This window comes from Rana temporaria, chromosome 2, assembly GCF_905171775.1.
Source record: "Rana temporaria chromosome 2, aRanTem1.1, whole genome shotgun sequence".
NCBI classification, from domain to species: Eukaryota; Metazoa; Chordata; class Amphibia; order Anura; family Ranidae; genus Rana; species Rana temporaria.
In genome coordinates, this window is record NC_053490.1 from 351,392,968 (window position 1) to 351,420,430 (window position 27,463).

The 27,463-nt window shown below is 43.5% G+C and overlaps 1 protein-coding gene across 1 annotated transcript in view; it reads left to right on the top strand.

Annotated features, from left to right (window-relative positions):
- The window catches only part of ZC3H11A (zinc finger CCCH-type containing 11A), an 810,109-nt gene that overhangs the window by 671,449 nt on the left and 111,197 nt on the right, over nucleotides 1-27,463 (top strand). Inside the window, exons 12-14 of the mRNA XM_040337594.1 lie at nucleotides 20,384-20,451; nucleotides 20,547-20,733; nucleotides 22,290-22,414. Coding sequence (XP_040193528.1) covers nucleotides 20,384-20,451; nucleotides 20,547-20,733; nucleotides 22,290-22,414 — 380 coding nt within the window. The remainder of the gene's footprint in view (nucleotides 1-20,383; nucleotides 20,452-20,546; nucleotides 20,734-22,289; nucleotides 22,415-27,463) is intronic.

Consider the following 27,463-nt stretch of genomic DNA (forward strand, 5'->3'; position numbering starts at 1 on the left):
TTTCAAAAAACACACACCATGTTTACCAATGTAAACACACCTGCAGGTTATCTGCATTTCTTACCTCGAGCTGTCACAGCACGAGGAGCGCCGGTAACCAGCAAGTGCGAAAGTGGACTGATAATCAGTGCTGCCCCAACAGTGCCCATCAATGCCTCCTCATCAGCGCTGCCTTGTCAGTGAAGGAGAAAAATTACTGTTTTCCCAATTTTTTAAGAATTTCTTTCATTTGTTTAGCAATGTAAACAGTGTTGTATGACCGCGCAACTGTCATTCAAAGTGCAACAGCACTGAAAGCTGAAAATTGGCCTGGGCAGCAAGTGGTTAAAGTACAAATATGGTCTCCTATTTTGAAAACAAACATGCACAGCAACATTTAATTATTAACCACCGAAAGATTTAACTCACTTCACGACCAGGGGATTTTTTGTGATATGGCACTGCATTACTTTAACTGACAATTGCATGGTCCTGCAATGTTGTGTCCAAATAAAATTTGTAATTTTTTTCCCCATAAATAGAGCTTTCTTTTGGTGGAATTTGATCACCACTGCATTTGTTAGGCCCCTTTTACACGGACGGCTGTTCTGCCGCAGTTAAAAGCATGTTTATTTTCTGTGAAATTCAAGACTCCAGGCACAGCGATCAGCTGCGTTTGTACAGTGTGATTAGCTGCGGCATGATATTGAACGGGGTTCCGACTTGTATCCCCGCCAATACTAGGCACTGTGTTTGGCATCAATCATGAGGGGGAACTCCACGCCAAATTTTAAATAAAAAAACAGCATGGGTTCCCCCTCCAAGAGCATACCAGGCCCTTGGGTCTGGTATGGATTTAAAGGGGGAACCCCAATGCAGAAAAAACAGTGTGGGGGTCAACCATACCAGACCCTTATCCGAGCACGCAGCCCGGCCGGTCAGGAAAGGGGGTGGGGATGAGCGAGCGTCCCCCCCTCCTGAACCGTACCAGGCTGCATGCCCTTAACATTGGAGGGTGCCCTTCCCCAATGCGGACAAGGGCCTCTTCCTGACGACCCTGACCGTTGGTTGTTGGGGTCTGCAGGTGGGGGGCTTATCGGATTCCCGGAGCCCTTCAGTAAGGGGGCCCACAGATCCCGGCCCCCCCACCCTATGTGAATGAGTATGGGGTACATCGTACCCTACCCATTCACCTGGAGGAAAAAAGTGTAAAAAAAACACACTACACAGGTTTTTAAAGTAATTTATTAGGCAGCTCTGGGGGTCTCTTCCGACTTCGGGGTGTCTCTTCGGGGTGTCTTACTTCCCCCTGTCAGTTTACATAGGCAGAGCTCTGTTCTGTGTGTCTGCCCGATGATCGGCAGATGCCGGTGGACATCCATTGCTCGGCACCCGCAGATTGGCTTCTAATGTGAGCATTTGGAAACGCACAGATGCATACAAATGATAAAAAGTATGATGCGCTTTGCCGTGCATTTGCAAAATGTCCGTTATTGTGTAGATTGCCATGCATGCTTTGCTATGTGTTTTTGAAACACGCGACAAATTGTGTTTTTTTTCTGTGCTGGTTGAATTAGGAAACATGACATACATTGCTGCGCATTTCAAAAAACACACAGCAAAGCATACATTTTTTTATTTCGGGTTGCCGTGCGTTTGGAAACGGGCAGATGTGAACAAATGGTAACGCATACACTGTGAACACTATCCTCTCCTGCTTTGCTGACGTGTTGCAGAGAGCATTGCATTGGGAATTGGCCTCTGACCTGAAGCAAGATTTCCAGGCATTAGGATATCGCTTAGACAACATTGAATCCAAAGTTGATGACACTGTCCATAGAGTGGAGCAAAACTCCACCATGTTTACTGAGCTTCAAGATCGCCTAGAGGAAGCTAAAATTGATGACCTTGAAAATTGCACCAGGAGGTATCATTTTCGTATACGGAGATTTCTGGAAACAGTTAAAAATATCACTTCAATCACTTATTCTCTGATGCAATTTGCTGTACCAGATATTGATGAAATCCATATGGAGATTCACCGCATTCACAGGGCCCTAGTTCCCCCACAACCTGTCGAGCCCCCCCCAAGGATGTGATTGTGAAATCCCATTTCTTTAAGGTCAAACAAGTGGTCATGCATTACTGATGGCAGGGGCGGATCCAGGGGGGGCAACAGGGGAAATTGTGGCTGGCAGGCCAGTCAGCAGATGAGTGAGCGGGCGAGTGTGCGGGTTAACGAGCGAGCGGGCCAGTCAGCGGGGTCGGCAGCTGGCAGGTGAGAGAGAGCCTGAGCGGGCTCCGAGCAGGTCGGCGGATGAGTGAGGGTGCGGGCGTGCAGGGAAGACATCGAGTGAGGGGGCAGGCCGGTCCGCAGTGAGCAGAGAGACTGGCCAGTCAGTGAGCTAGCGGGCGGGAAGCAGAGAGATGACATCATCTCTCACCGCCCGCCCAGCATTACTGCAGTTCCGCTCTCAATGTCCACGTGTCCAAATAAAGTCCTTATATAAGTGTATCCACAAAATGAATCCAGCAGAAGTGAAGGTGAAAAGAAACACTGATAGGGAATCCACCACCGCATGCAAGATGGACTCTGACCTTAATGCTTCGACCCGTGAAGGTCACAAAGCATATCAGCAGTAATCTCAATTGCATCAGATCTCCATAGGAAACATCATACCATGGATGGTACCAGCAAACAACCATACATAGGAAAAAACACACAGAAAAATCTAGTGCTCTCCGTATAAACCAGGTTTAATGCTGCATAAAGCAATTAAAAAATGGGCACTCACATTTAAAAACACTCATGAGCCGAGTGTATGCTGTAACAGTATGTCAAAAACCACAGCGGCGACGATCGGGGTGACGTCCTGCATAGCTCCTCCCCTTACGTACGCGTTACGTCCCGTGGGCGGGACTTCTTCAGCGTCAAGTGGGGGGAGTACACCAGACGTCCCCAATAGCGTACTATTTATATTGCTCAGGTAACTAATCGACCAATCAAATCCCGCATGGATGCGGCCAATAAGGACGCTTCAATACGGCAACAACATCCGGGGCACGATCGGAAGAGTCACCAGGCAATGCGGAAGTGAATAGCTGGTGAATGATAACAAATACAAAGACGGGACCCATTGGAGCATTTATGAATAAAGGAAATAAAAATCCAATATACATCGAATTAATATTGTCCGGTCATAGGTAAAGTCTGCCAGCTATGTCACCCGCCAAAAAAGCCAAATAATTATAAAAAATGCATTTGTAAAAGGACGTCATCCACGATCATCACCACTTTAACAATACATAACCATTATCAGCAATGAATCAAAAATATAACAAAAATACATACCATATTAAAATTATAAAAAGAAGACAAAAATTATATTAAAAATGTTAAAATTTCAAAATTTTAAAAACATATATAAGTCGCCCCTGATATCACTAACGATTAGAGATGAAGCAATTTAAGTCAAACTCCACGTTAAGGCCCCCAGGGAAGGCAACCTTAAGCTCAAAAATCCAGTATGATTCACGACGACTTAACTGTCGGATAAAATGTCCACCCCTCCAGTGCTTAGACACTTTTTCTATTCCTCAGAATTTTAGGCCTTTAGGGTTACGGTCATGGTGCTGTCTAAAATGCCTAGACACACTGTGTGTTTTGACACCTCTTTTAATACAGCCAATATGTTCGCCAATACGCACATGCAAAGCACGTGAAGTCCGACCCACATACTGCAACCCGCAGTCACACTCCAACATGTATATAACCCCCTCTGCATCACACGTGACAAGTTGTTTTATGGCATATTCTGTACGGGTAACAGATGAGAAAAAGGTTTTACGTTTTTTTGATGTTATTCTTCACATGTTTACATGTGGCACATCTACCACAGGCATAGAAGCCTGATAAGCCTAGGCCTGGCCACAATCGGTGGGTCAATTTCCCCTGGTGCAATGACGTCCCGCAATGCTGGGGCTTTCCTATAGACAAACTGGGGTCGGTCTGCCAGGACCGGACCCAGAATAGCATCACCCTTCAGGATAGACCAATGTTTAACAATTATCCGTTCAAACTTTTTGAATTGGATATTATAATCCAGTATCATTTTGTGATTAATATTCACGTATGTGGCTGCTATACTAGATGGTTTGTCAGCAATAATGGAATCCCTATTCATTATGCGTACCTTCTCTATTTCCTGATCTATAACAGAAGCTGGATATCCCTTCTGAACAAATCTTTTGGCAAGCACCTGTGACTGTGATAAATAATCAGCTTCAATAGTGCAATTTCTGCGCAATCTGACGAACTGACCCCTAGGGATGTTGCATAACCAGAGCTTATGGTAGCAACTCGTCAGGGGTATATACCCATTGCGGTCAGTGGCTTTGAAATAATTCCTGGTCTGCAACTTGGTATCTCTTTTGAAGATCTCCAGGTCCAAAAAGGTGATTTTATCATGCGCCACTGTCCAGGTAAGAACTATATTTTTATCATTGGCATTAAGCCTGTCCATGAATTGCTGAAGGCTCATCATGTCGCCCTCCCAGACCATAATAAGGTCATCAATGTACCTTTTGTAACATCGGAGCTGTGGGGGATGATTTTTGAACACTGTGTCCTCCTCCCAGTGGGCCATGAACAAGTTGGCCACACTGGGAGCAAACCGGGCGCCCATAGCGACACCTCGCTGCTGTAGATAAAAGTTCTTATTGTACCAAAAATAATTTTTTAAAAGGCAAAAATGTAAACCATCCAAAATAAATTGGATATGCTGACTATTCAGATCTGTGCCTCTCCGGGCCCAAATAACCGAGGCTAGAGCGGCTTCATGGTCTATGATGGTGTACAGGGATCCGACGTCAGCAGTCACTAAAATAGTATCATGAGTACATGTTAAAGTGTCCAAAATCTGTATAATCTGCTTTGTATCCCGTAAGTACGCCTCTAGGGTTGGAGAAATGGTCCTAGGTATTGACAAGCCTGGAGGTAACAGAATCTATCCCATTAACTATAGGGCGGCCAGGGGGTCGTTCAGAGTCTTTGTGGAGTTTGGGAAGAAAATAAATGATAGGTGTGCGACAATAAAATGGGTCTAAATAGGATGCCTCCTTTTTATTCAGAATGCCCTCTTGCTTTCCACCTTCCACCAAGGAATGTAATTCGTTCTTGAAATGGACCATCGGGTCACCTCGGTGACTTATCAGTTATCAGTGACTATTAATCTTAATCCTATTTTTTTAGCTATCTCCCACATCTGCTTTTAATATGCAGATCTACCATGATAGTGATCTATAAACAATTCTTTCTCTTATGATACATTGTTGCACCGTTTGCTATGTGTTAACGAACACTTTTAAACTTTTTCAATATTTTTCATTTTTGCTCTAATTTTTTCATCTTTCTTCTCCATTTAATTGCCGAGCTCATTTATTAGTTTCATGAGCAATAGCAATCTTCTGCCTAGTACTATTGAATAATCCCAGCAACTACAAATTATGAGACAATTACCTGATCCCTATATTTTTTTGTGTTTTTTTTATATATAAAAAATAACACATTCCCACATACATATGTATGTTTTTATATATTTTTATATTTTTACATATATATGTTGATCTTTTAGTGGGACTCTGCCTTTTATCTTTCTGCTTACATATATTTTTTATATCTACTAATTTATATGTGAAAGCTTTTTTATTTTTTATGAATACGTTAAGTTGATGTGCGTTGCTGTGCATTTTTATTATTGAATTTTTCGATGGCCATCGCGTGTGCGTGTGTATATATATTTCTTTTATAGACTCGGTTTTTATAAAAATTTGCAACATTATGTTCTTGGTGTCTAAAATTATACATTATATACAATTATTCCGCGGTGTTTGTGCCATCTATAGAAGCCAGTATACATCCAGCTCTGTAACATTTATGTCCTTGCTCTTAAGGACCTGGTGTATGTGTTACACAGAGGCACACCAACCATCAGAGCCAAATACACGCCCCCATCAGCTGCGATTGGGTATAATATAGCGTGTGTTTAAAAACACAGAATTACTATATATGCTTTACAGCATTCGTTTTTCTAATTAGAGGCATTTTTATAATTTTTTTCTTTGTTTTTCGTCGCTTGTATCGATCATGTCCAATGATCTTTTCCTGATGTATGGGACAAGCGCACTTATATACTTATTTTTAACCCCATTAAAATGCAGTAGTATGACCTTTTTCACAACCCCTTTCAAACTCCTACATAACACAGCCGACGTCCAGCCGTCCATCCGGTCTGAGTTGCACCTATCACGACCGAGGGGTGGACTGAGCTGATCCAATGGCTGCTGTTTAATGAGAATAAAGGAAAAGTGACAGCGCTGTGTAGCCACGCCCTCTGTTGAAGTCGGAAGTGACGAAACGCGTCAGAGCGTGGCTACAACGGCGCTACAAGGAACACAACTTACGTTCCACTGTTTACCAGCCAACTAGGATTCGATCAGTTTTCGAATACCAACTACACAGCGTGCGTGCGGCCCCTGTATGTGGAGGACGGCGGTGACAGCAGTGAACGTTTTTGTTTTACATGTTCATTTACATCAGTTATACTGTACGGGCATTATTATTGGGCTTGCTCCTAACTCATTCAAGGGTGGCATTTCTTAACATTATCACACTATATTTGTGTCCTTTTGTCTTTTATGTACCTTTGCTCAGAATAATCCTGTCAGGGTCTGGAGGAATATTGGATGATGTGATTAAGAGACAACTTTGTTTTTCTGTGGTAAGCCTGCACTCCAGAGGGGGGGAGTAATCCACATTTATCTCAGTGATTTCTTTTGATCGGTGTAGGGTGCACTAACACCTGTTATAAGATCACCTAGCACATCACATAATTTTTCTCCTATGTTGCACATTGTTTGGGCTGGATTTTACCACTCCACAGCGCTGTTTTATTATTTTATTATTTTATCATTTGAACGTTAGTTCAAAGATCACTCTGACACTTTGTTTTATATAAAAAGTGGTATTCGGAAACTTATGAAGAGAAAATACTTTTTTAATAATAATATAAAAAATAGTAATAGTAATACGACCTGCTGACAAAGGGGGAGGGATTGTTGTCCTTTCCAAAGAGAAGTATAAGATGAGCATGAACTTGCTCTTGGAGGATGGCAAGACCTACGATCACCTCCTTAGTAATCCTAAGTTTAAATGCAGAAAAGCCCTAGAACAGACTGTTCACTTGGGATTAAAGAGAAATATCCTGGACAAGAAAGAGGCACAATACCTAATTCCGAAATTCGCTTCCTAAAATTCATAAAGATAAAGACAATCCACCACCCAGGCCTATAGTCAATGGTATCGACTCTCTGACTGCGAGGATGGGTCAATACATTGACTATTATCTACAACCAGCAGTTCAAGATACAAGGGCATACCTCAGAGACACAAAACATATATTACAGCTCCTAGAACAGGGATATGCAATTAGCGGACCTCCAGCTGTTGCAGAACTACAAGTCCCATGAGGCATAGCAAGACTCTGACAGCCACAAGCATGACACCCAAAGGCAGAGGCATGATGGGAATTGTAGTTTTGCAACATCTGGAGGTCCGCTAATTGCATATCCCTGTCCTAGAAGATATCCCGAAAGAAGGCGGACCTTTATGGCTAGCAACCGCTGATGTATCATCTCTTTATACCATTATATTATATCATCCAAGTGTGTGAAGCCATCAAGTGGGGTTTAAGGAACCACCACTCAACATTGCCATGCTCCCAAAGTAAATATCTGGTGAAATGCCTTGATTTTTGCCTTTAAGAATAGCTATTTTTGGTATAGCGGTAATAATTTTTTTCCAAATATTGGCGTGGCCATGGGGGCTAAATTTGCCCCTAGTGTGGCGGGACCTTATAATGGCAAAATGGGAAGAGGAGAAAATATTCTCCAAACCACTGGTGGGCTTGTTTACATATAAAAGATATATTGACAATATTTTTGTTTTATGGAAGGGTGAGAGAGTCATCATTACATTTTTTTACAAGACCTGAACACTAATGACAGAAATATTAATGCAATTGATGCGTCTGAGGAGAGATTGTACAGATAATGACATCTTCCTCACCCAAGCAGGTGACATGGGGAAAGCATTTCATACAAAAAGGTTATGACAACTCTTTTATTAACCAAAAAATTGTTGAAGTGGCAAGCATTAATGAATGATAAACCCAAACAGGAAGTACAAAAAGATCTGGTACCGATCATCTTCGATTACAACTTACAACATAAACAAACCGAAAAAATTATCAAACGTCATTGGAACATTCTGCTGGCCGATAGTCACCTGAAAGATGTCCTCCCCATTCTTCCAAAATGTATATATAGAAGGGGGGACCCCACAATTCGGGATAAAGTTGTGAAGAGTGTCCCCTACCCCCTGGGAGAGGCTTCACTTTTTTACTGGTAAAGGTTTTTTCCGAGCAAGCGATGTTTTGCATGTACTAGAACCCATAGACCCAATGCAAATTAAAAAATATTTTGTCTCAACTAGTACAGGAGACTCACATGGGATTAAAGAATTCATCTGCTACAATACAGAAGGGGTGGTTTACGCTCTCAAATGCAGCTGTGGACTGCAATACATAGGCCGAACTAAGAGATTGTTGCGAATATGAATAAAGGAACATGTCCAAAACATTCTAAAAGGTTTTGACAAGCATAGTTTGTGAAGACATTTTGCCACCCACCACAATAAAGATCTGACAATTTTGGGGTATAGAACCCTATGTGAGACATTGGCATGGAAGCCACAAAGTTAAAACACTCAGCCAATTAGAATCCCGATGGATTTTTATTCTTGACACTTTTGCACCCCAGGGATTGAATATAGATTTTGACCTCAATTGTTTTTTAATGCGATTTTTAACATTTTGCTGGTCTCCCTTCTACCTCTTTTGTTTTAACCTTTTTTCTCTGGTATTTCTATATGACCTATGGATTAGTTATTTTTCATAGTTATGTAGCATTTTATTCTTGATTTGTGGTTTCATCTCGCTGTAATTTAATTTTCTCACCCAGGTAATTTCCGGGCCCTCATGTACCTTTGCCGTATTTTTATTGTGTGTGTGTGTGTATATATATATATATATATATATATATATATATATATATATATATATATATATATATATATATATATATATATATATATATATATTTTTTATTTATTTTTTTTTTTTATTTTTTTTTTTAGTTAACTAGTTGTTTTAATATGTACATTCACCCAGATTCAGGTACGACTTGCGCGGGAGCAAGTGTGATTTGCGCCGCGCAAGTACGGATTTTCGCCCAGGCAAATTTGCGGGTGACCCAGAAAGCAAGCTAAGCCTGAAATGTGCCATTTTTGCACGGAGGCAGTTTCTCTGCCCCGGCGCAATTAAGGGGCAATTTTGCTCAGGGAGCAACTTGCGCTCTCATGGTTTTCCCTCAGCAAATATGCAAATGAGGAACTGCCACTGATTCATAAACTTGCGTGTGTGAGGCGCATTTTGCTCCCAAAGCGCGCAAGCTGTTTGGCCGGGGCAAATTTGCACTTTATAAAAGCACTGGCAAGTTAGCAGATGGCCACAGGTCAGCTGGAGAGCAACTACAGCAGCACCAAGACGGACGAGCTGAACAAGCAGAGCACCCACACTTTATGGATCTCACATCTGTGTGCCAACATGCCAGGGGCAGCTACAAAATAAAAAAAAGCTCATAATCTGAGCATCAATAAAAAAAAATAACTCAAAATCTGAGCATAACCAAAAAACAAGCTCATAATCTGAGCCATGAAAAAAAAAATGGTCATAAATAATTTTTTTCTTTTGGACATCCTTGGCCCACGGGTGCCCGGCTCTGGCTGCTCAGACGCCGTGGTGGAGCATGGGGTGGGGATCCTCAACTGCCGTCGGGTAAGTCTCCCCTCCTCCCGCACAGCAGCAGTGTTGGCCTCCACCGCACCTGCCAACCTGCTCACCTCCGAAGTTAATAATGCAGTGGCATCCTGCTGTTCAACCAGACAGGTCACAATGGCTGCGCAGTTGCCACTAACATCCTCCAGGGTCTCATTCTGTCGGTCCCCCCGGTCAGCATGGTGGGTGAGGGCCTGCTGGACAGAGGAGGAGGAGGAGGAGGATGCCAGGCTGTCCGCCACCCGCCTCAGGTCTCCCACCATCTCCCCTATATGGTGGGTCTGCAGGGCCTGCTCCTCCTGCAGACCCTCACGGAGGCTGGAGGGTACACACCTAGTTTTAGAAAGAGCCTTCCTTGGAGGAGAGGCTGGGGCACGAACTGAGGGAGCAGAAAGGGAGGGGGTCACACAGGAGGGAGGGACACTGGAGGGGCTTGCCCTGGAGGGGGATGATGTTATGGTCGGGGGGGTGGTGGGTCAGTCAGGGATGGTGGGATCCTCCTGGAGGGACACTGCTTCCTCCAGATTGAGGATAACGGCCTCCTCCACCACTTCCTCCTCCCTAGATGGACTCTGGCCGATATCCTCCTCCACCAACATGCCCAGGATCTGCAGAGGGCCTGACTGCACCCCATGATGTTCTGGGGATGGCGTGGGTCGCCCTACAGCCGACGACGGCCCAGCCTCATCATCAACATCTGTGGATGACACAAAACAAAAATGTTGCTGGAGCAACACACTTATCATATGTTCCCTTCTACCCCCTCCCATGATACACAGCAGATATGAGAAACAAAAACTTGTTACATGTTCCCTTCTACCCCATCATATGTTCCCTTCTACCCCCTCCCATGATACACAGCGAATATGAGAAACAAAAACTTGTTACATGTTCCCTTCTACCCCCTCATATGTTCCCTTCTACCCCCTCCCATGATACACAGCGAATATGAGAAACAAAAACTTGTTACATGTTCCCTTCTACCCCCTCATATGTTCACTTCTACCCCCTCCCATGATACACAGCAGATATGAGAAACAAAAAACTTACCAGTCCCCAACAGTGGAGTCATAGCCTGGCAGTCCCTCCACCTGCTCCAGCGCTAGACTCTGAGAGATGACCTCCTCCTCCGGATTGAGTCGCACAGAACAGGCTGGTCCTCCTCCGGTGCCCCTGCTGTGCTTTTTAATGAGGACAATTTTGTCCCGGACACGACAGCGCATGTCCGTGAACTTTTTCTGGATGTCCATCCAAGTCCGGTCCTCAAAGCCCAGGGCATTGATGTCTAAGGTTATCGCCTCAAATATTGCCCTCCTTTGGGCTACGGTAGTATTTTGGCGTTCAGCGCCATACAGAACAGCAGTATGGCGCGTCAGTGCCTCCAGCATGATCTCCATCTCCGCTGCCACAAAATTAGCCTTCCTCTTTTTTTTGTTGGCCGGGAGGTGCCATCTCGCAGCAAAGGGCAAAATTACCTTGCTCAGGGGGGGGTGGAACAAGCAGGATGTAATTTTGCACAGGACCTGCGCAGGTCTGCCCCTATTTATTTGCTCAGTGCAAGCAGGTGGGCAAAATTTGCCCTGAAAATAGGCGCAAACCACTGCTGAGTGGAAAAAAGATCATTTGCATAGGGCACACCCACTTTCACTTGCGCTGCCTTACGCCCTGATTTTTGCCTTACAAAGAAGCAAATTAGCAGACAAAAGGAATCCTGAATCAGGTGGCAATCTTTCCAATTTGCCCCAGCGCAGAGCAAATCAGCTGCTCTTCACAGGTGTAACTAAAGGGCAAATCTACCTGAATCTGGGCCATTGTTAATAAGAGCCCCCACTCGCTCATTAGTATGCCGTTTTTTTCATTTGCTGCCATGTCATTTTCATTCTATAGTTGTTTCTGCCTGGGCTCCGGACAATAGAGTATGGCCCGGATTCACGTAGAGCGGCGCATCTTTAGACCGGCATAGCGCATCTCATATGCGCTACACCGATGTAAATCAGTGAGGCAAGAAAAGTATTCACAAAGCACTCGCTCCCAAACTTGCGCCGGTGTAAGGTAAATTGGCCGGCGTAAGTCCGCCTAATTCAAAGTAGGAAGGTAGTGGGCGTGATCTATTAAAATGAAGCGTGACCCCATGTAAATGAAGGGCCGAGACGAACGGCGGCATCGCGTGCACATGCTCAGAATCATGTCGCATATACTCCCTAAGATATGACTGCTTAATGCCTACGACGTGAACGTAACCTACGCCCAGCCCTATTCACGTACAACTTACGTAAACAACGTAAAATACGACGGCTGTTCCCTGGTCCATACGCTAACATGACTTACCCCTGCTTTATGAGGCTTAACTTTACGCCGGACGTACGCCTTACGTAAACGGCGTAGATTACAGCGACTGGCGCATATTCGACGCGTAAATCAATGGAAGCGCCCCTTGTGGCCAGCGTAAATATGCGCCCAAGATACGACGGCGTAGGAGACTTACGTCAGTCGGATGGAGCCAAAATTCAGGCGTATCTAGCTTTAAGAATCAGGCGCATAGATACGACAGCGCATCCGTGGACTTACGTGGCGTATCAGTAGATACGTCGGCGTAAGTTCTTTCTGAATCTGGGCCTAGCTCTGAAGCTTCCTGAACCACAATAAAATGGCAGCTGCCCCACTTCCGATGCATGTAAGATGGCCTTCCCACTTCCCGTATTGGGAAGATGGTGGCCGCCCCACTTCCGGTGTTGTTTTTTTCAGAAAATGGCGACTGCCCACAATGATGAACACCAATACTTAAGACACGAATACGCGTCGAGACACCAGAGGCGACGTGTGTGAGCATGCTGCTCGTTTTACGCTGATTTTTATGCACTTTATTCTGCGTACCACGATTTGTGTTCATCAATAAATGTTTTTTAATTACTACACCATTGGCGTATGTATCTCCCTTTGTGCCGATCACTGCTGATATATCAGATGGGGCCCCATAGGTAGACTTTGTTTAGAGACCTAGGTTAAACAGTATCAAGAGACGCCTCACTAGGAAACGGCTGGAGTCTATGCCGCTTGTACCTAGAAAGATCTTTATATGCTGTTACCTTACAGCAGTAAGGTCAGGGGACATCCTCACTAATCACAAGGGGAAAAGGAGCACTTTCCTATTTGATATCCACGTTGGCAACTTGATACCAGCACTGGCACTTTATGTTGTTGCTGTTTGTACATAAATATTGAAGTTTATACATTGTTGCAATATTGAATACAACATTCTATTTGAGGACTTTTTTTCGTTATGCATGTTTTTTGCACAATTGCACTCAGCACTTTACCATTTTAAGGTTTATTTATTTTGGCTTCATATTTGTTTGAGTGTTACATATGTTTCATTTGTTTTAACATATGTCTTACATGTTTTACATTTGATTGACTGATCACTATTTCTTAATACTAGTTATATTCACTTGGTCCTTTTCCACTCACCCTTTACAGCGCAGCATTACCACCCTTTATAGCAGGCAACTTCTTATAAAGTCCGGCCTAGGAAACCTTTAAGATAGATTCCTCGCCGCCTTTTTTTTTCCCCTCCACCAGCAAGGCCTGAACCTGGTGACCAAGGCCCATCAGAAAATACAGTGTATGAGCAGGACTGAAAATGTGACAATCCCTTGAATTTACAAAGGCCGAGCAACCTGAGGCGTAGCAGGCAAATTTAAAAACATATACTCAGGCCTGATGAACCTGAAGACATGTCAGGCCATTATGAGTAGTAAAATGTCAAGACACATAAAAATGTACGTGAAACGTATAAGAAACGGATGAGGAGACTTGCCACCGCACAAGCCATTTAGAAACTCTCATCTCAATCCGTAAGCACCCATAAACGTGATGGGTGACCCCCCCAGCGGTGAAACGCCATGAGTCTAAACACGAACATATTAATGCTACCAACTTGGAAAACATCATGACTGAACCTGCATGATGCAAACGTAAGTCACATGAGAAACGTAACCAACCGACCAATGACTGCGGCAACGAGCCATACACTGAGGACCTGATAATGTATAAAAACGACATCACCCCCACCTTAAACTGTGAAACCTGGGCCGTATCTGACTGAATACATGCACTCCCTGAGCCCACTAACTGAACACTGATCAGCTGAACACATACACACTCCAACCAGAATCCTGAAAACAAACAAAAGATGTGTGAAATGCAGCCTTGGCAAGATGGTGAAACATGCTGGAACCATTGAGAGCAGTAACTGCAAAAGAGTACGCGAGACAGGGGGAGATTGATCGTATGAAGCCGATTTGCATGACTCCCCCTTAATACCAAAAATTTGGTTACTGACAGATACACTGCCCCCAGCGCCAAATACCCCAGCCTGAGAGGAACCCCAAGAGCCCCTCTACCCCCCCCTTGGTTGCTGGGTGGCTTCTTGCTGACGGGCTTGCTGGCACCCTGCTGTGAGTGGCGGGCTTGCTGCCACCCTGTTGTGAGTGGCAGGCTTGCTGGCACTGTGCTGTGAGTGGCGGGCTTGCTGGCACCCTGCTGTGAGTGGCGGGCTGGCATCCTGCTGTGGGTGGGCTTGCTGGCTGGCACCCTGCTGTGGGTGGCTGACCTGGCACCCTGCTGTGGCTGGGCTTGCTGGCTGGCCCTTTGCTGTGGGTGGTTTGCTGGCTGACCCCCTGCTTTGAGTGGGCTTGCTGGCTGGCACCCTGATGTGGGTGGGCGGGCTTGCTGGCACCCTGCTGTGAGTGGCGGGCTGGCACCCTGCTGTAAGTGGTGGGCTGGCACTTTGCTGTGAGTGGCGGGCTGGCACCCTGCTGTGGGTGGCTTGCTGGCTGGCCTGGCACCCTGCTGTGGGTGGCTTGCTGGCTGGCCTGGCACCCTGCTGTGTGTGGCTTGCTGGCTGGCCTGGCACCCTGCTGTGGGTGGCTGACCTGGCACCCTGCTGTGGCTGGGCTTGCTGGCTGGCCCTTTGCTGTGGGTGGCTTTCTGGCTGACACCCTGCTGTGACTGGGCTTGCTGGTTGGCACCCTAATGTGGGTGGGGTGGGCTTGCTGTCACCCTGCTGTGAGTGGCGGGCTGGCACCCTGCTGTGAGTGGCGGGCTGGCACCCTGCTGTGAGTGGCGGGCTGGCACCCTGCTGTGAGTGGCAGGCTGGCATCCTGCTGTGGGTGGGCTTGTTGGCTGGCACTCTGCTCTGACTGGGCTTGTTGGCTGGCACCCTGCTGTGGGTGGCTTTCTGGCTGGCCTGGCACCCTGCTGTGGGTGGCTGACCTGGCACCCTGCTGTGACTGGGCTTGCTGGCTGGCACCCTGCTGTGGGTGGGTTGTTGGCTGGCACCCTGCTGTAGGTGGGCTGGCTGGCGGGCACCCAGCTGTAGCTGGCTTGCTGGTTAGCCTGGCACCCTGCTGTGGGGGGCTTGCTGGTTGGCACCCTGCTGTGGGTGGGCTTGCTGGTTGGCACCCTGCTGTGGGTGGGTTTGCTGGTTGGCACCCTGCTGTGGGTGGGCTTGCTGGCTGGCACCCTGCTGTGGGTGGGCTTGCTGGCTGGCATCCTGATGTGGGTGGGTTGCTGGCTGGCACCCTGCTGTGGATGACTTGCTGGCTGGCCTGGCACCCTGCTGTCTGTGGGCTTGCTGGCTGGTACCCTGCTGTGGGTGGGTTGCTGGCTGGCACCCTGCTGTGGGTGGGTTGCTGGCTGGCCTGGCACCCTGTTGTGGGTTGCTTGCTGGCTGGCCTGGCACCCTGCTTTGGGTGGGCTTGCTGCCTGGTACCCTGCTGTGGATGGGCTTGCTGGCTGGTACTGTCGTGGAAAAATTCCCTTGGGCTTTGTAGGCAAATCAACACCGCGCCAAGATGTGCACTTCCAGCGTCTAATAGCACACAAAGCACAAAACAATTCCTTCATGCTTAAAAACACGTTTGTATCAAGCTCTTTGGTACAAGGAATATGAAGTACTTCAATATCACCAGATAGAATCAGAAACAATGCTGCTTCAAGCTGGAGTCTCAAGCATTTGGGCTGACACTTGTTTGTTTTATTTCCAATGAATAAAAAAAAAAAATGACAAAACAAAGTGATGGTCCCAACAGCCGATCGCTTCCTCAATACAAAATGACATCACAGGAAATGACAAACAGTAGAGGGGAGGGCACTTACAGAAGTAAAAGGGGGAGGAAGTTTACACACCCCATCTTAATCAGCATGGAGCCCACTCAATACTGTTCAAAGTAAACAGTATCTAGTAAGATCATTCTACTCGTTCTTACAGGTTTGAGACAATCTGCGGGGACATTGTTACTGTTGTTGTCAATATACGGTACAAGTACACCGACAAGGCAGATGTCAATGTCCTCTTATAAAAACAGATATGTATCCATAAGGGGATAACGGAGTCCTCAAGAGAGATATAATATAATTCCTCTCGTTATGCAGACTTCGCTTCTCTAATGTGTATGGTCATTGGAAAGCAAGCAGTCCAGTGCATTGCGCTTGACATCTACAAATCAACAAACGCCCACACACACATAGAACACGTTTTAAATCCCATAAGAAGGTTTTCATACTGACCATTTTTACCTCTGGTCCTGATTCAACCCAAGTGTGCTCTGCTAGAGTGCTCCTCGAATAAACATCAGACACAGGGAGACAGATGACAATCTATAAAACACATCCTAGAATAAAATGTCCACAGAAATCTTGTATAATAAAATGTCCACAACGGTAGCCTGCTGTGGGTGGCTGGCTTGCTGGCACCCAGGATTGATTCAATTAAATGCAAGCTAGACCAGACTGCTGCAGTCTCTTATCAGAACTCTGACCTTATTCAAACCCTCCATGACCTAGTGGACACTGCCTTTTCATGCATAGACGTTTTAGGGAACAGGTCCAAAAGGTATAATTGCCACCGAGACATCAATCCTTGATGTCTCGGTGGCAACACAAGATCTAATGCAGACACTGATCCCGAATTCCCGCTACCCCGTCTGGAGCTGGACAGAGCCCATAGAACCCTGGGATCCCCCAGGAAAGATGGCTCCCCCAGAGACATCATAGCCAAGCCCCACTTATATGCAATTAAAGAGGCGGTAATGAAACAATCACAAGCCATACCCCAGGTGACATGCCAAGGCCACCCAGTGCATATTTTTGTGGACCTCTCCCCTTCTACTATCCAGCGCAGAAGAACCCTGAAACCACGACTAAATGACTTATCCCAGAGGGACATCAAATATAGATTGAGTGAGTGAGTGAGAGACTTGTAAAGCGCAACACATGCAAACTGAATCGCCTCTGGGCCTTCCCGTTCGCAGTGAAATTTTACTATAAGGGCCAGAACCAAACCTTCTCCAATTTCACCATGGGAGAAAATCTCCTACTCATCCTGAAGATAATCTCTCAGGAGATGGATATGAAGACATCGTCGTCCTCCTCAGGATCCAACAAACGACCGCCACCAGCAAGTCCGCTGAACCCCCTTTGGAATAAGCCTAAGGCCCGAAGATCCTCTCACAATGACCCTCCATTAGTGCCTGTCCTCTGCATCGTACTAGTCCTGGACGATTGTATGCCTCCGCATTTGATCATTCTTTTCTCTAACGAGATTGACTCCTTTTTACAACTCCAGGAGTCATTTTTCCCGGTGTTCTCCCTGTGTTCCATTGAAAGTTACGTTTTAATTGACCATTTTTCCATTCCTTCCTGACGTGGTAACCCCAGAGGCCCACTCTCCACTTAAAGCGGCGGTTCACCTAAAAAAAATTGTTTAACATTACTGTAACAGGAGTGACTTTTGGGTACAGATTGAGCCAGGAGATGGGGGACATTACTGATAGCTCATATTGTAGGATCTGAGATATTGCAAAATGTTGGTTTATTCTATGACTCATCTCTCTGTGTAGACTGTTGACATGTTAAATGAGGCTGGCTCTTAAAAGGCCTTCCATTGTGTGAGGCTGTTGAGATGCTAACTAAGACTGCTTCTGTGGATTGAAACTGAGAGTCAGCCTGGCTCCTAGACCTCTCATTATGTATACTGTTTATGTGTGGAATGTACTTGTCGGAGACGTAACGTCTGGGGGATAATTAACTCTGAATATCATTATGTAAAATAATGTGATTGAAGCCCCCCCATGGTGTGATGAGGGGGGTGGAGAGTTTGATTGTTCCTGTGATTACTGTAACCTGTTGTACTGAATATAAGACTGAAAGTAACCATTAAAAGTGTTCATACATTTTGAAGCAGAGAATAGAGCGGTCAGTCTCATTTTCTGGGGAATTGATATGGATCGGGTCCTGTTGGTTTGTCTGTGTGTCAGATTAGCTGTCATGGGTTGATGGAAGATCGTAAACGGTGGTGACCGTTACAATTACATTCAGGCGAGTTGTTAGAATGACAATCGGCTGTTTTTTTTTTTAAATCCTTGCCGTACATACCGTTTTATATATATATGTTCACCGCGGCTTCCGGGTATAATCTGCGGGACTGGGCTTTCTGAATTGATTGACATGCTTCCGACCGGCGCATACAGCGCGTCACGAGTTGCCGAAAGAAGCCGGACTGCGAGTCGGCTCTATACGGCGCCTCGACTGAATGCAATGTTAAAAAAAAAAAATGTGGGTGAACCCCTGCTTTAGGTGGCGAGGGAAAAACTGTATAGAACTGGCAACTGACATGTGCTCTGGAACTGTCTCGGCTATGTTTGGTGACCCATTGGACCCGCTTCTGCTCCTCGTCTCTTACGGCGGGGGGTTCCAATGTGAAGGGGTCTTAAGGTCCTCTGACCCCGAACTACGACTATAGCAGCTACCTGTGTTTGTAATTTTGATTAAGCGGACTCAGAAATTCAACTATTACAATTTTGAAGGGCGCCCTGGTCTGGGGTGGCTCACATGTGCCTTCTCCTATCCCTTAGATGCTTGCCGGATTCTGTGGGATAGATTCTCCAAGCTGTTTTGGCCTAGAGAATAAGGTGCATCTATAGGCATTTATATTAATTTCATCCAGGAATGCTTTGAGTCTCTCCTCACTGCCTTCTCAAGCTATTAATACAATATCTATATACCTGGAGGATTAGTGATATACAGAGGGACGTCATCAGCAAACAAAGATCATTTATGCTCCTATTGCCCACAAAATATGCCATGTATACTAGGATGAGATAGAATTGCTATAGCTAAGGGTTGAATCACCAACGCAAATTGGAATGGGAAAAGTTGACAACCCTTTCTTGTTCCACGATGGCTAGGAAAGGATAATGACCTATAATCCCTAATGGAAACCTGGACTGACGGATTGCTATTCTGCATTTTCAATAGCGAAATAAGAGGAGCCAAATCCAAAGCCCTCCAAAGTGGTGAATAAGTAGTCCAAATTTAACCAGTTAAGGATCAGTCGCCGCAGTTGTACTACGGCAGGTTGGCTCTCCTGGGCGAATTGCCGTCCGCTTCAAGACCACTAGGGGACACCGGAGCCAATGTGCGTGGCCAACGGATGCAATGTCCCCGGGCCACCTGCGATCTCTCCTGGGAGAGACAGAACAGGGATCTGTCAATGTAGACAGATACCTGCTCTGTCAGGGGAGGATAGACAGATCTGCTGTTCCTAGTGAGTAGGAACAGCGATCTGTCTCCTCCTCTAGTCACTACACTGCCCCCACAGTTTGAAACCTCCCTAGGGACCACCCTGCTGTGGGTGGGCATGCTGGCTGGCACCCTGCTGTGGGTGGGCATGCTGGCTGGCACCCTGCTGTGGGTGGGCTTGCTGACTGGCATCCTGATGTGGGTGGGTTGCTGGCTGGCACCCTGTAGGGGATGACTTGCTGGCTGGCCTGGCACCCTGCTAATCGGTGGCTATTTTTTAGCTCTGATCGCTGTATAAATGTCAATGGTCTTAAAAAAGTCAAAGTGTCCAATCTGTCACCTGCAATGTCGTAGTCCCACTAAAAATCGCTGATCACCGCCATTACTATTAAAAAAAATTTAAAATAAAATAAATAAAAAAAAATGCCATAAATCCCCTATTTTGTAGACGCTAAAACTTTTGCGCAAACCAATCAATATATGCTTAATGCAATTTGTTTTATTTATTTTTTTACCAAAAATATGTAGAAGAGTACATATCGCCCTAAACTGAGGAAGAAATATATATTTTTTACATATTTTGGGGGATATTTCATTAAAATAAAAGGTGAAAAATAGGTTTTATTTTCAAGACTGGCAGTCTTTTTTTGTTTATAGCGCAAAAAAAAAAGCAGAGATGATCAAATACCATCTGAATGAGGTGGACACTTGACTGGCAGGTTCGACAAGTATTGGCTGGCCACACTTTAACTTTATAACAAGCTGTGGAATTGGTGCATGATTTAAACTTTTTTTTGGAGAATTGTCTTTTGTATTTGTTATGTAGAAAATGTCCCTGATAAGACGGCATTCTTTTTGTTTTATTGCAGTAAGTAAAGAAACAGACCAAGATACAAACCCCCAAACTGATAATGCTGCCACAGCAGCAGACACAAAGGTATGTCTGGCATGGATCTTCTTTAGAATGAAATCTGTGTAGAAATGAAAAGTCTACTAATTGTGTTGCTTTATATGATATTTTTTTATGTTTAGACAACAGTAAATTTTGAAACGCCTGTCTCAACCCTTGTGAAAATGACTGAAAAAGTTAGTAGTGACAAAACCTTTGGAGTACAGTCCCTCAACAATGCAGATTTCACTGACACACCGAAGATAACACAGCATGAAGTTGGATGTTCTGTGAAACCAAGTAAAATAATACTTGTAAACAAATCAAAAGGTACAAGGGATTTGTTTTAACAAAACGGAGGAGAAAAATTATTTTTCTTTTTGTATGCATATGTCTTCATTTCATTCCTTAGTCCTTTTTTCTCACCTAAATGTTTTATAGCTTGAAGCTCAAGGCTTCAAAAAAGCAAATTCCCTGCTCACATTCTGTTGCTTTTAGCTGGACACCTGTCACTTATAAAAGTACATACACTACTTTTCAGGCAGAATTTTGAGTTTTTGGCCCCATAGACTTCAATAGGAACCACTGAAACTGCTTGATTTTAGCATTATTTTTATAGACCTATTTCATGCATTTTTATTTAGCCTATATTAACTTCTCTTCTCCCCCTAGTGCTTTCCATTGGCTAAAACAAAAATACCTGAAGCTTAAATACCTGTAATACACTTCTACATTGCTCATATATGTTTGCAAAAACACCTGAAAATTGCTCTGCAGAAATGTGACTTCGGCCTGTTGTGCTATGAGCTACTGTAGATAATTGAAGGAGTATTTAAAATATTATTCAGTCCACATATTCAGGACTAACAAACCTTGGCTCTTTTACAGAGAGGATTGATTCATAATTCAGACTCCGAGCATATGGGAAATAATGTTAGGTATCAGAGCAAATATATGCAGTCAGATCTTCGTTTTCTGTTTTATCCTTTATTATCCAGCGGTACCAAGACGCACACATTCACTGAGAGACCCACCCTCACAGACCCCCAAGCTAGCTATATGCACCTCATTCCTTTACACTGTTCTACTGGAAATGTTTAAAAAACACAAATGTCTTAAAAGTATTGCATTTAATGGTGGGGGCAACTGTAGTCTGTATTGTTTATTTTTGAACATACAAAAATATGTATTGAGGCTTATTTCATTTTGCTAGAGGTGGCCTTTTAACATCTGAGTCTATTTTACATTCTAAATAGTTTCTCTAGTCTAGTTTTAACAATTTGAGTATTAGAATCCCATGTGTATTAAACAAAAATGTAATATTGTCACTTATATGAAACCATACTTTTCAGCATGCATAGGTCTGACATACTGTGTGACAAAACCTTTTGTATCGGCAGGAATATAGCAAACGGATAACTGCAGTCCTAAAAGTGCAATAGCACCATTGTATCTTTAGAAGGCCATAAATGTATTATGCAAGACAATGGTAAATAACAGAATTTGATTCAGCCACCAACCACACAATTCTGGGTTTATCTATACAGCTCTGGTGGTTATTGCGAATGCCCAATATGCCAACATATAACAATATGTTATATAATATACAGCATTTGTGTGCAGCATAAGGACACTATTTAATTCCTTAGATGGCTGTATATGTTTGTTTTTATGTTTTTCTTTATTTTTTTCATGTAAGAAATAATGCTGAGCTTGAGAAAATGTATGTTTTAGTTGTAGGTAAACCAAAAATGCTCATTATGGCAGCATATTGTGTAAGCTTTTATTTGAAGCATGTTGGCACAAAATTATTTAACTTCTTAGCTTGCTGCATATGTATTTCTTTTGTAATAATAAGCTTTTTTTTGTTTTTTTGTTCATATAAGTCATGAAAAAACATCAAACCAAAACATTATTAAAACAGAAAGCACAACAAAGCTCGCCAGTGGCTGAAGTGAAGCCTATGAATACTACTGTAACCTCAACTGATAAAGAAAGAACAACAGTTTTGGTAAGAATATTTTTAAATCTGTTTATTAACATTAGATACTGCAAAGTAGCTAGTGTAGATTTACTAAAGCATACTGCCAGTAGTATTGCCATCTTCCCAGAGGGCCCATTAGAGGTAGTAGACAGAGATTCATGTAGATTCTACTCTTCCACTTTGCTGGTATATACAATTTAAATGACCACTAGGAAAAAAAACAATCCATATGAGTGAGTCCATGCATAAAAATAGATACGTCCCATCCAAAGATAAAAGCTGCAAAGTTTTTTTTGCAAAGTGTCAGAAACCTAGGGCAAGTGTAATTTTTTTTTTTTTTTTTTTTATGGTTAATGTTATTCATTTTCAAGTAAAAACAAAGATTTACATTAAACAAAACATTATTTTGTCATAGAAGAGTATCCTCACATAAGCATATCAAATATGTTCAGAAAGAGTAGGTACAATATAACAATGCATATTTTACAAGTAAATTGTCTGTCTTTCTTCATCGAAGGGGAAATACCCCTGGAAGCAACCATGTAGAAAAGGAAAATGAATGGTTTAGAACAATAACATAAATGGAGTTACGGTATCCACATTTGAAAGCATACCAATAAACACAGTATCCTGTTTCCGTATGTATTTTGTATCTATCGATTCATTTTTCCCCTGAGGGGGGTTGGGACCAGTCCTGGACCCGACCAGTCTACATCACACCTCTACATCTCCACACACAGATTTAATCCAACCAGCCCATATTTTGTAGAATTTATTCGGTCATCCCCTTGAAATGTAAGTCAACTTATATTTAGGCAGGGCTCCATTAATCAGGTCAATCCATTAGTGGAGAGACAAAGGCCCGGATCCCTCCACTTCAGAGCCAAAGCTTTTTTAGCATGAAAGAAGAGTACTCGCAAAAGAGTCTTTTTGGATTCTGGCAAGTCCTCATCCCCAAAGTCACCTAGTATACACCTAGCTGGAGCACAAGAGCAAGCTTCTTGATCGAGCAGAAGTGATCTCCAAAGGTACATGCAAAAAAATGAGAAAAAAACAGAAACGCCTCTAAGTGTAGACTTTTAAAATATTTATTACAGAAAATGTGTCAAACTCACATTCTCCAGGTTAAAACGAACATAAAACGGGTCTATCTCCTGTGGGATCAGTTAGTTATATCATGTCAGCTGCTGCCTCTCTACAATGGAGCACACCTGACATACCACTCTCAGCTCACATGTTCCACAAGCGCTCCATCCTTTATTTCTGGTCTCCTTCCACACACAGCCAGCTCCTGGAACCAGATGAGTGGCCGACATGACTGACTGATCCAGCAGGAGATGGACCTGTTTTTGCTTGTTCTTAACCTGGAAAATGTGAGTTGTTTGACACATTTCCTGTACTAAACCTTTAAAAGTGTACACTTGGAGGTGCTTCTGTTTTCTCCACTTTTCTCCCCTCTGCTCACTACTGCTCCAAATGGCCTCCAAACAGAATACAGCATGTGAAACAACATAGGGGCAGTGATGAGCATTAGATTAGATGGTAATTTCTCACAAACCTTTTCTTTTGAATCACACATTTATACAGACATGTTACACCGTTCTTTTTATGTTGAACAATCGGCCATGTAACCTTTTTAAATGTACTATTTTGTATATAATTTGGCTTCTATCCTCTATCTTCTAACATCTCATCCATTTGACTTTTCTATCAAGTTGGATGTAATCTACGAAAATGTATAACTTCTGGCCACCTATTTCCAAATTTCCAAAACCAATGACAATGTCATGTCAAGTTTGTAATAAGATCTTACTATTAGTGTCTACTTTTTCCTGTAGGAGATATACAAACAATTACAGTAATTTATACCTTTCTGCCAGGTCACTTACATTTTTTCATATTACCTTAAATAACATTTTCAAAATGGCTTCTAAGCCTATAATTATTTTCTATGTTACTTCCTTGTATGGCATATTGTACAAAAGTGACTTTTGACAAATCTGCCTGTAAAGCTCATTGTAAAGAATAATCTAGAATATAAATCTTGCATATCAATCATATTTTAAATTCCTGCCATGGTTCCCTACCTATTAACAAAGTGTTATGCCAGGCTTTCTTTATTCTAGGACTCCTATTTAAATTTTGTAAGGTAAAACTAATCTGCAATTACCGTATTTATCGGTGTATAACACACGCCTTCATTTTAACCACTTAAGCCCCGGACCAAAATGCTGCCTAAAGACCCAAGGGGTTTTTACAGTTCGGGACTGCGTCGCTTTAACAGACAATTGCGCGGTCGTGCGACGTGGCTCCCAAACAAAATTGGCGTCTTTTTTTCCCCACAAATAGAGCTTTCTTTTGGTGGTATTTGATCACCTCTGCGGTTTTTATTTTTTGCGCTATAAACAAAAATAGAGCGACAATTTTGAAAAAAATGCAATATTTTTTACTTTTTGCTGTAATAAATATCCCCCAAAAACATATATAAAAAAACAAATTTTTCCTCAGTTTAGGCCGATACGTATTCTTCTACCTATTTTTGGTAAAAAAAATCGCAATAATCGTTTATCGGTTGGTTTGCGCAAAATTTATAGCGTTTACAAAATAGGGGATAGTTTTTTTGCATTTTTATTTATTATTTTTTTTTTACTACTAATGGCAGCGATCAGCGATTTTTTTCGTGACTGCGACATTATGGCGGACACTTCGGACAATTTTGACACATTTTTGGGACAACTGTCATTTTCACAGCAAAAAATGCATTTAAATTGCATTGTTTATTGTGAAAATGACAGTTGCAGTTTGGGAGTTAAACACAGGGGGCGCTGTAGGAGTTAGGGATCACTGTGTATGTGTTTACTAGTGTAGGGGTGTGTGGCTGTAGGAATGACGTCATTGATCGTGTCTCCCCTATAAAGGGGATGACGCGATCGATGCGCCGACACAGTGAAGCACGGGGAAGCCGTGTTTACACATGGCTCTCCCCGTTATTCAGCTCCGGGGAGCGATCGCGACGGAGCGGCTATAAACAAATAGCCGCGCCGTCGTCCCGGATCGCTCCCCGAGCGGACCCGACCTCCGCATGTACCGGGGGGGGGTCCCGATCGGACCCCCCACCCACGTCTAGCAGAGGACGTACAGGTACGTGATTGTGCCTGTCCGTGCCATTCTGCCAACGTAAATGTACATGAGGAGGTCGGGAAGTGGTTAAGAGGGAAGTTTTGGGAAAAAATATATTTTTTAAATACTGGTAATGAACTTCGAAGCAAAATAAAGGACAGTGCCCATAAATGCAGCCTGATTAGTGTCCATCTGCTGCCTCACCATCTCCCATAAATGCAGCCTGATTAGTGTCCATCTGCTGCCTCACCATCTCCCATAAATGCAGCCTGATTAGTGTCAATCTGCTGCCTCACCATCTCCCATAAATGCAGCCTGTTTAGTGCCCATCTGCAGCCTCACCATCTCCCATAAATGCAGCCTGATTAGTGCCCATCTGCAGCCTCACCATCTCCCATCAATGCAGCCTGATTAGTGCCCATCTGCAGCCTCACCATCTCCCATCAATGCAGCCTGATTAGTGCCCATCTGCAGCCTCACCAATCAATCAATTTCCCATCAATACAGCCTTAACTCTGCTTTTGCAGTCCCGCCTCTGCCACCGGCATTGGACAAGCTCCTATGATAGACAGAACCAGAGCTTGACAAATTTGCTTGGAATCTAGGAGCCAGCTAAAAAAGTTAGGAGCCTTGTTTTTTTTAACGACCAACAGCTTTATTTTCACAATAAAAATTAACCAATCGTAAATTTACACAGAAAGACGACTAGAACCAAACATTATATATAGGCATTTAATTTTGTAGGTAATGAATATATTCTAATGTGACAGCAAGTGTTTAATGCAATGTATTTTTTTTTTTCACTTGGTTTTTTTTGGCCATGAATATGCCTTGTACTTTTGCAATTAAAGAACCAAGGGTCAACAGCCTTTGCAGGATCAAAATCCTTCACTGATGGTCCATTCATGTTGGTCATCAACAAATCACCTAAACTTTCTTGCTGCATTCAATATCTGAACTTATTTTTTACGAAGTTCATTAAGCTGAATCCTCTCTCACAACATGCGGTTGAGACAGGCAAAACAGACACTATAGAAAACAAGTCATCCAAAACTGGAAATCTGTCTGTGTTGGAGAGTGCCAAATCCAGAATTTCACACAGTTTCTTTCCTTTTCAAAGAACTTTAAATTCATACCACTCATTGTGGATTGCATGCATGCATTCATCATGCATTTCAGGCATTGAGATTTGTTACTGGACATGCTGAACCAATGTTGTAATGTCATCAACACCATGGTCCTGTAGTGCTTTTCCCGATGGCCAGGCAAAGGTATCAAACGCTGCAGTGGAACGTTCAATATTCCTTTGAATGAGAAATCGCTATTCTAGATATTTTGCACCATACTGAATCAATTTTGTGCTTTTCATTTTGGATCAAAGAAGTTGCCGTATTGCTGAGTCCATGCAACTGTACATCTTCATATTGTCATTTGAGTGATGTTCTAGTTGGAAATCTCTCCTCATACTGTTTTGGCACATCTTTGAGTGATTTTAAAGAAGAAATTGTGTTTTTCACATGCAGCTCAATTGTGCTTAAGAAAAGCTCTTCCCTTTGAAATAAAGGGGAGAGGTTCTTAATAATTTCTAGATAGTCAAGCAGAAAATGGAGCATGTGAACAAATTTAAAATCAGTTATTTTTTTCAACAAACCATATGCAACTGCAGAAGCACTGTCTTTTTCTGCAGCAACACTTTCAAGGTGGACTGGCACACATTTCCAATATTTGACAAGTGCAAAGAGAGCACTGACTTTGCTTGACATCCATCCTATATTATACAAGTGCTAAAATTTCTGGATTTTTTTCATGAAAACTTTCAACTACCTGCTTTAGCTGTAGCATTCTCTACAGGTAAAATTGGTACATTCTCTGCAGGTAAAATTGGTACAGCTTCTTTAAAACAGAGTCAAGGTCATCAATGCATTTTCCCTCTTTCACAGAGCTTAATACACTTAA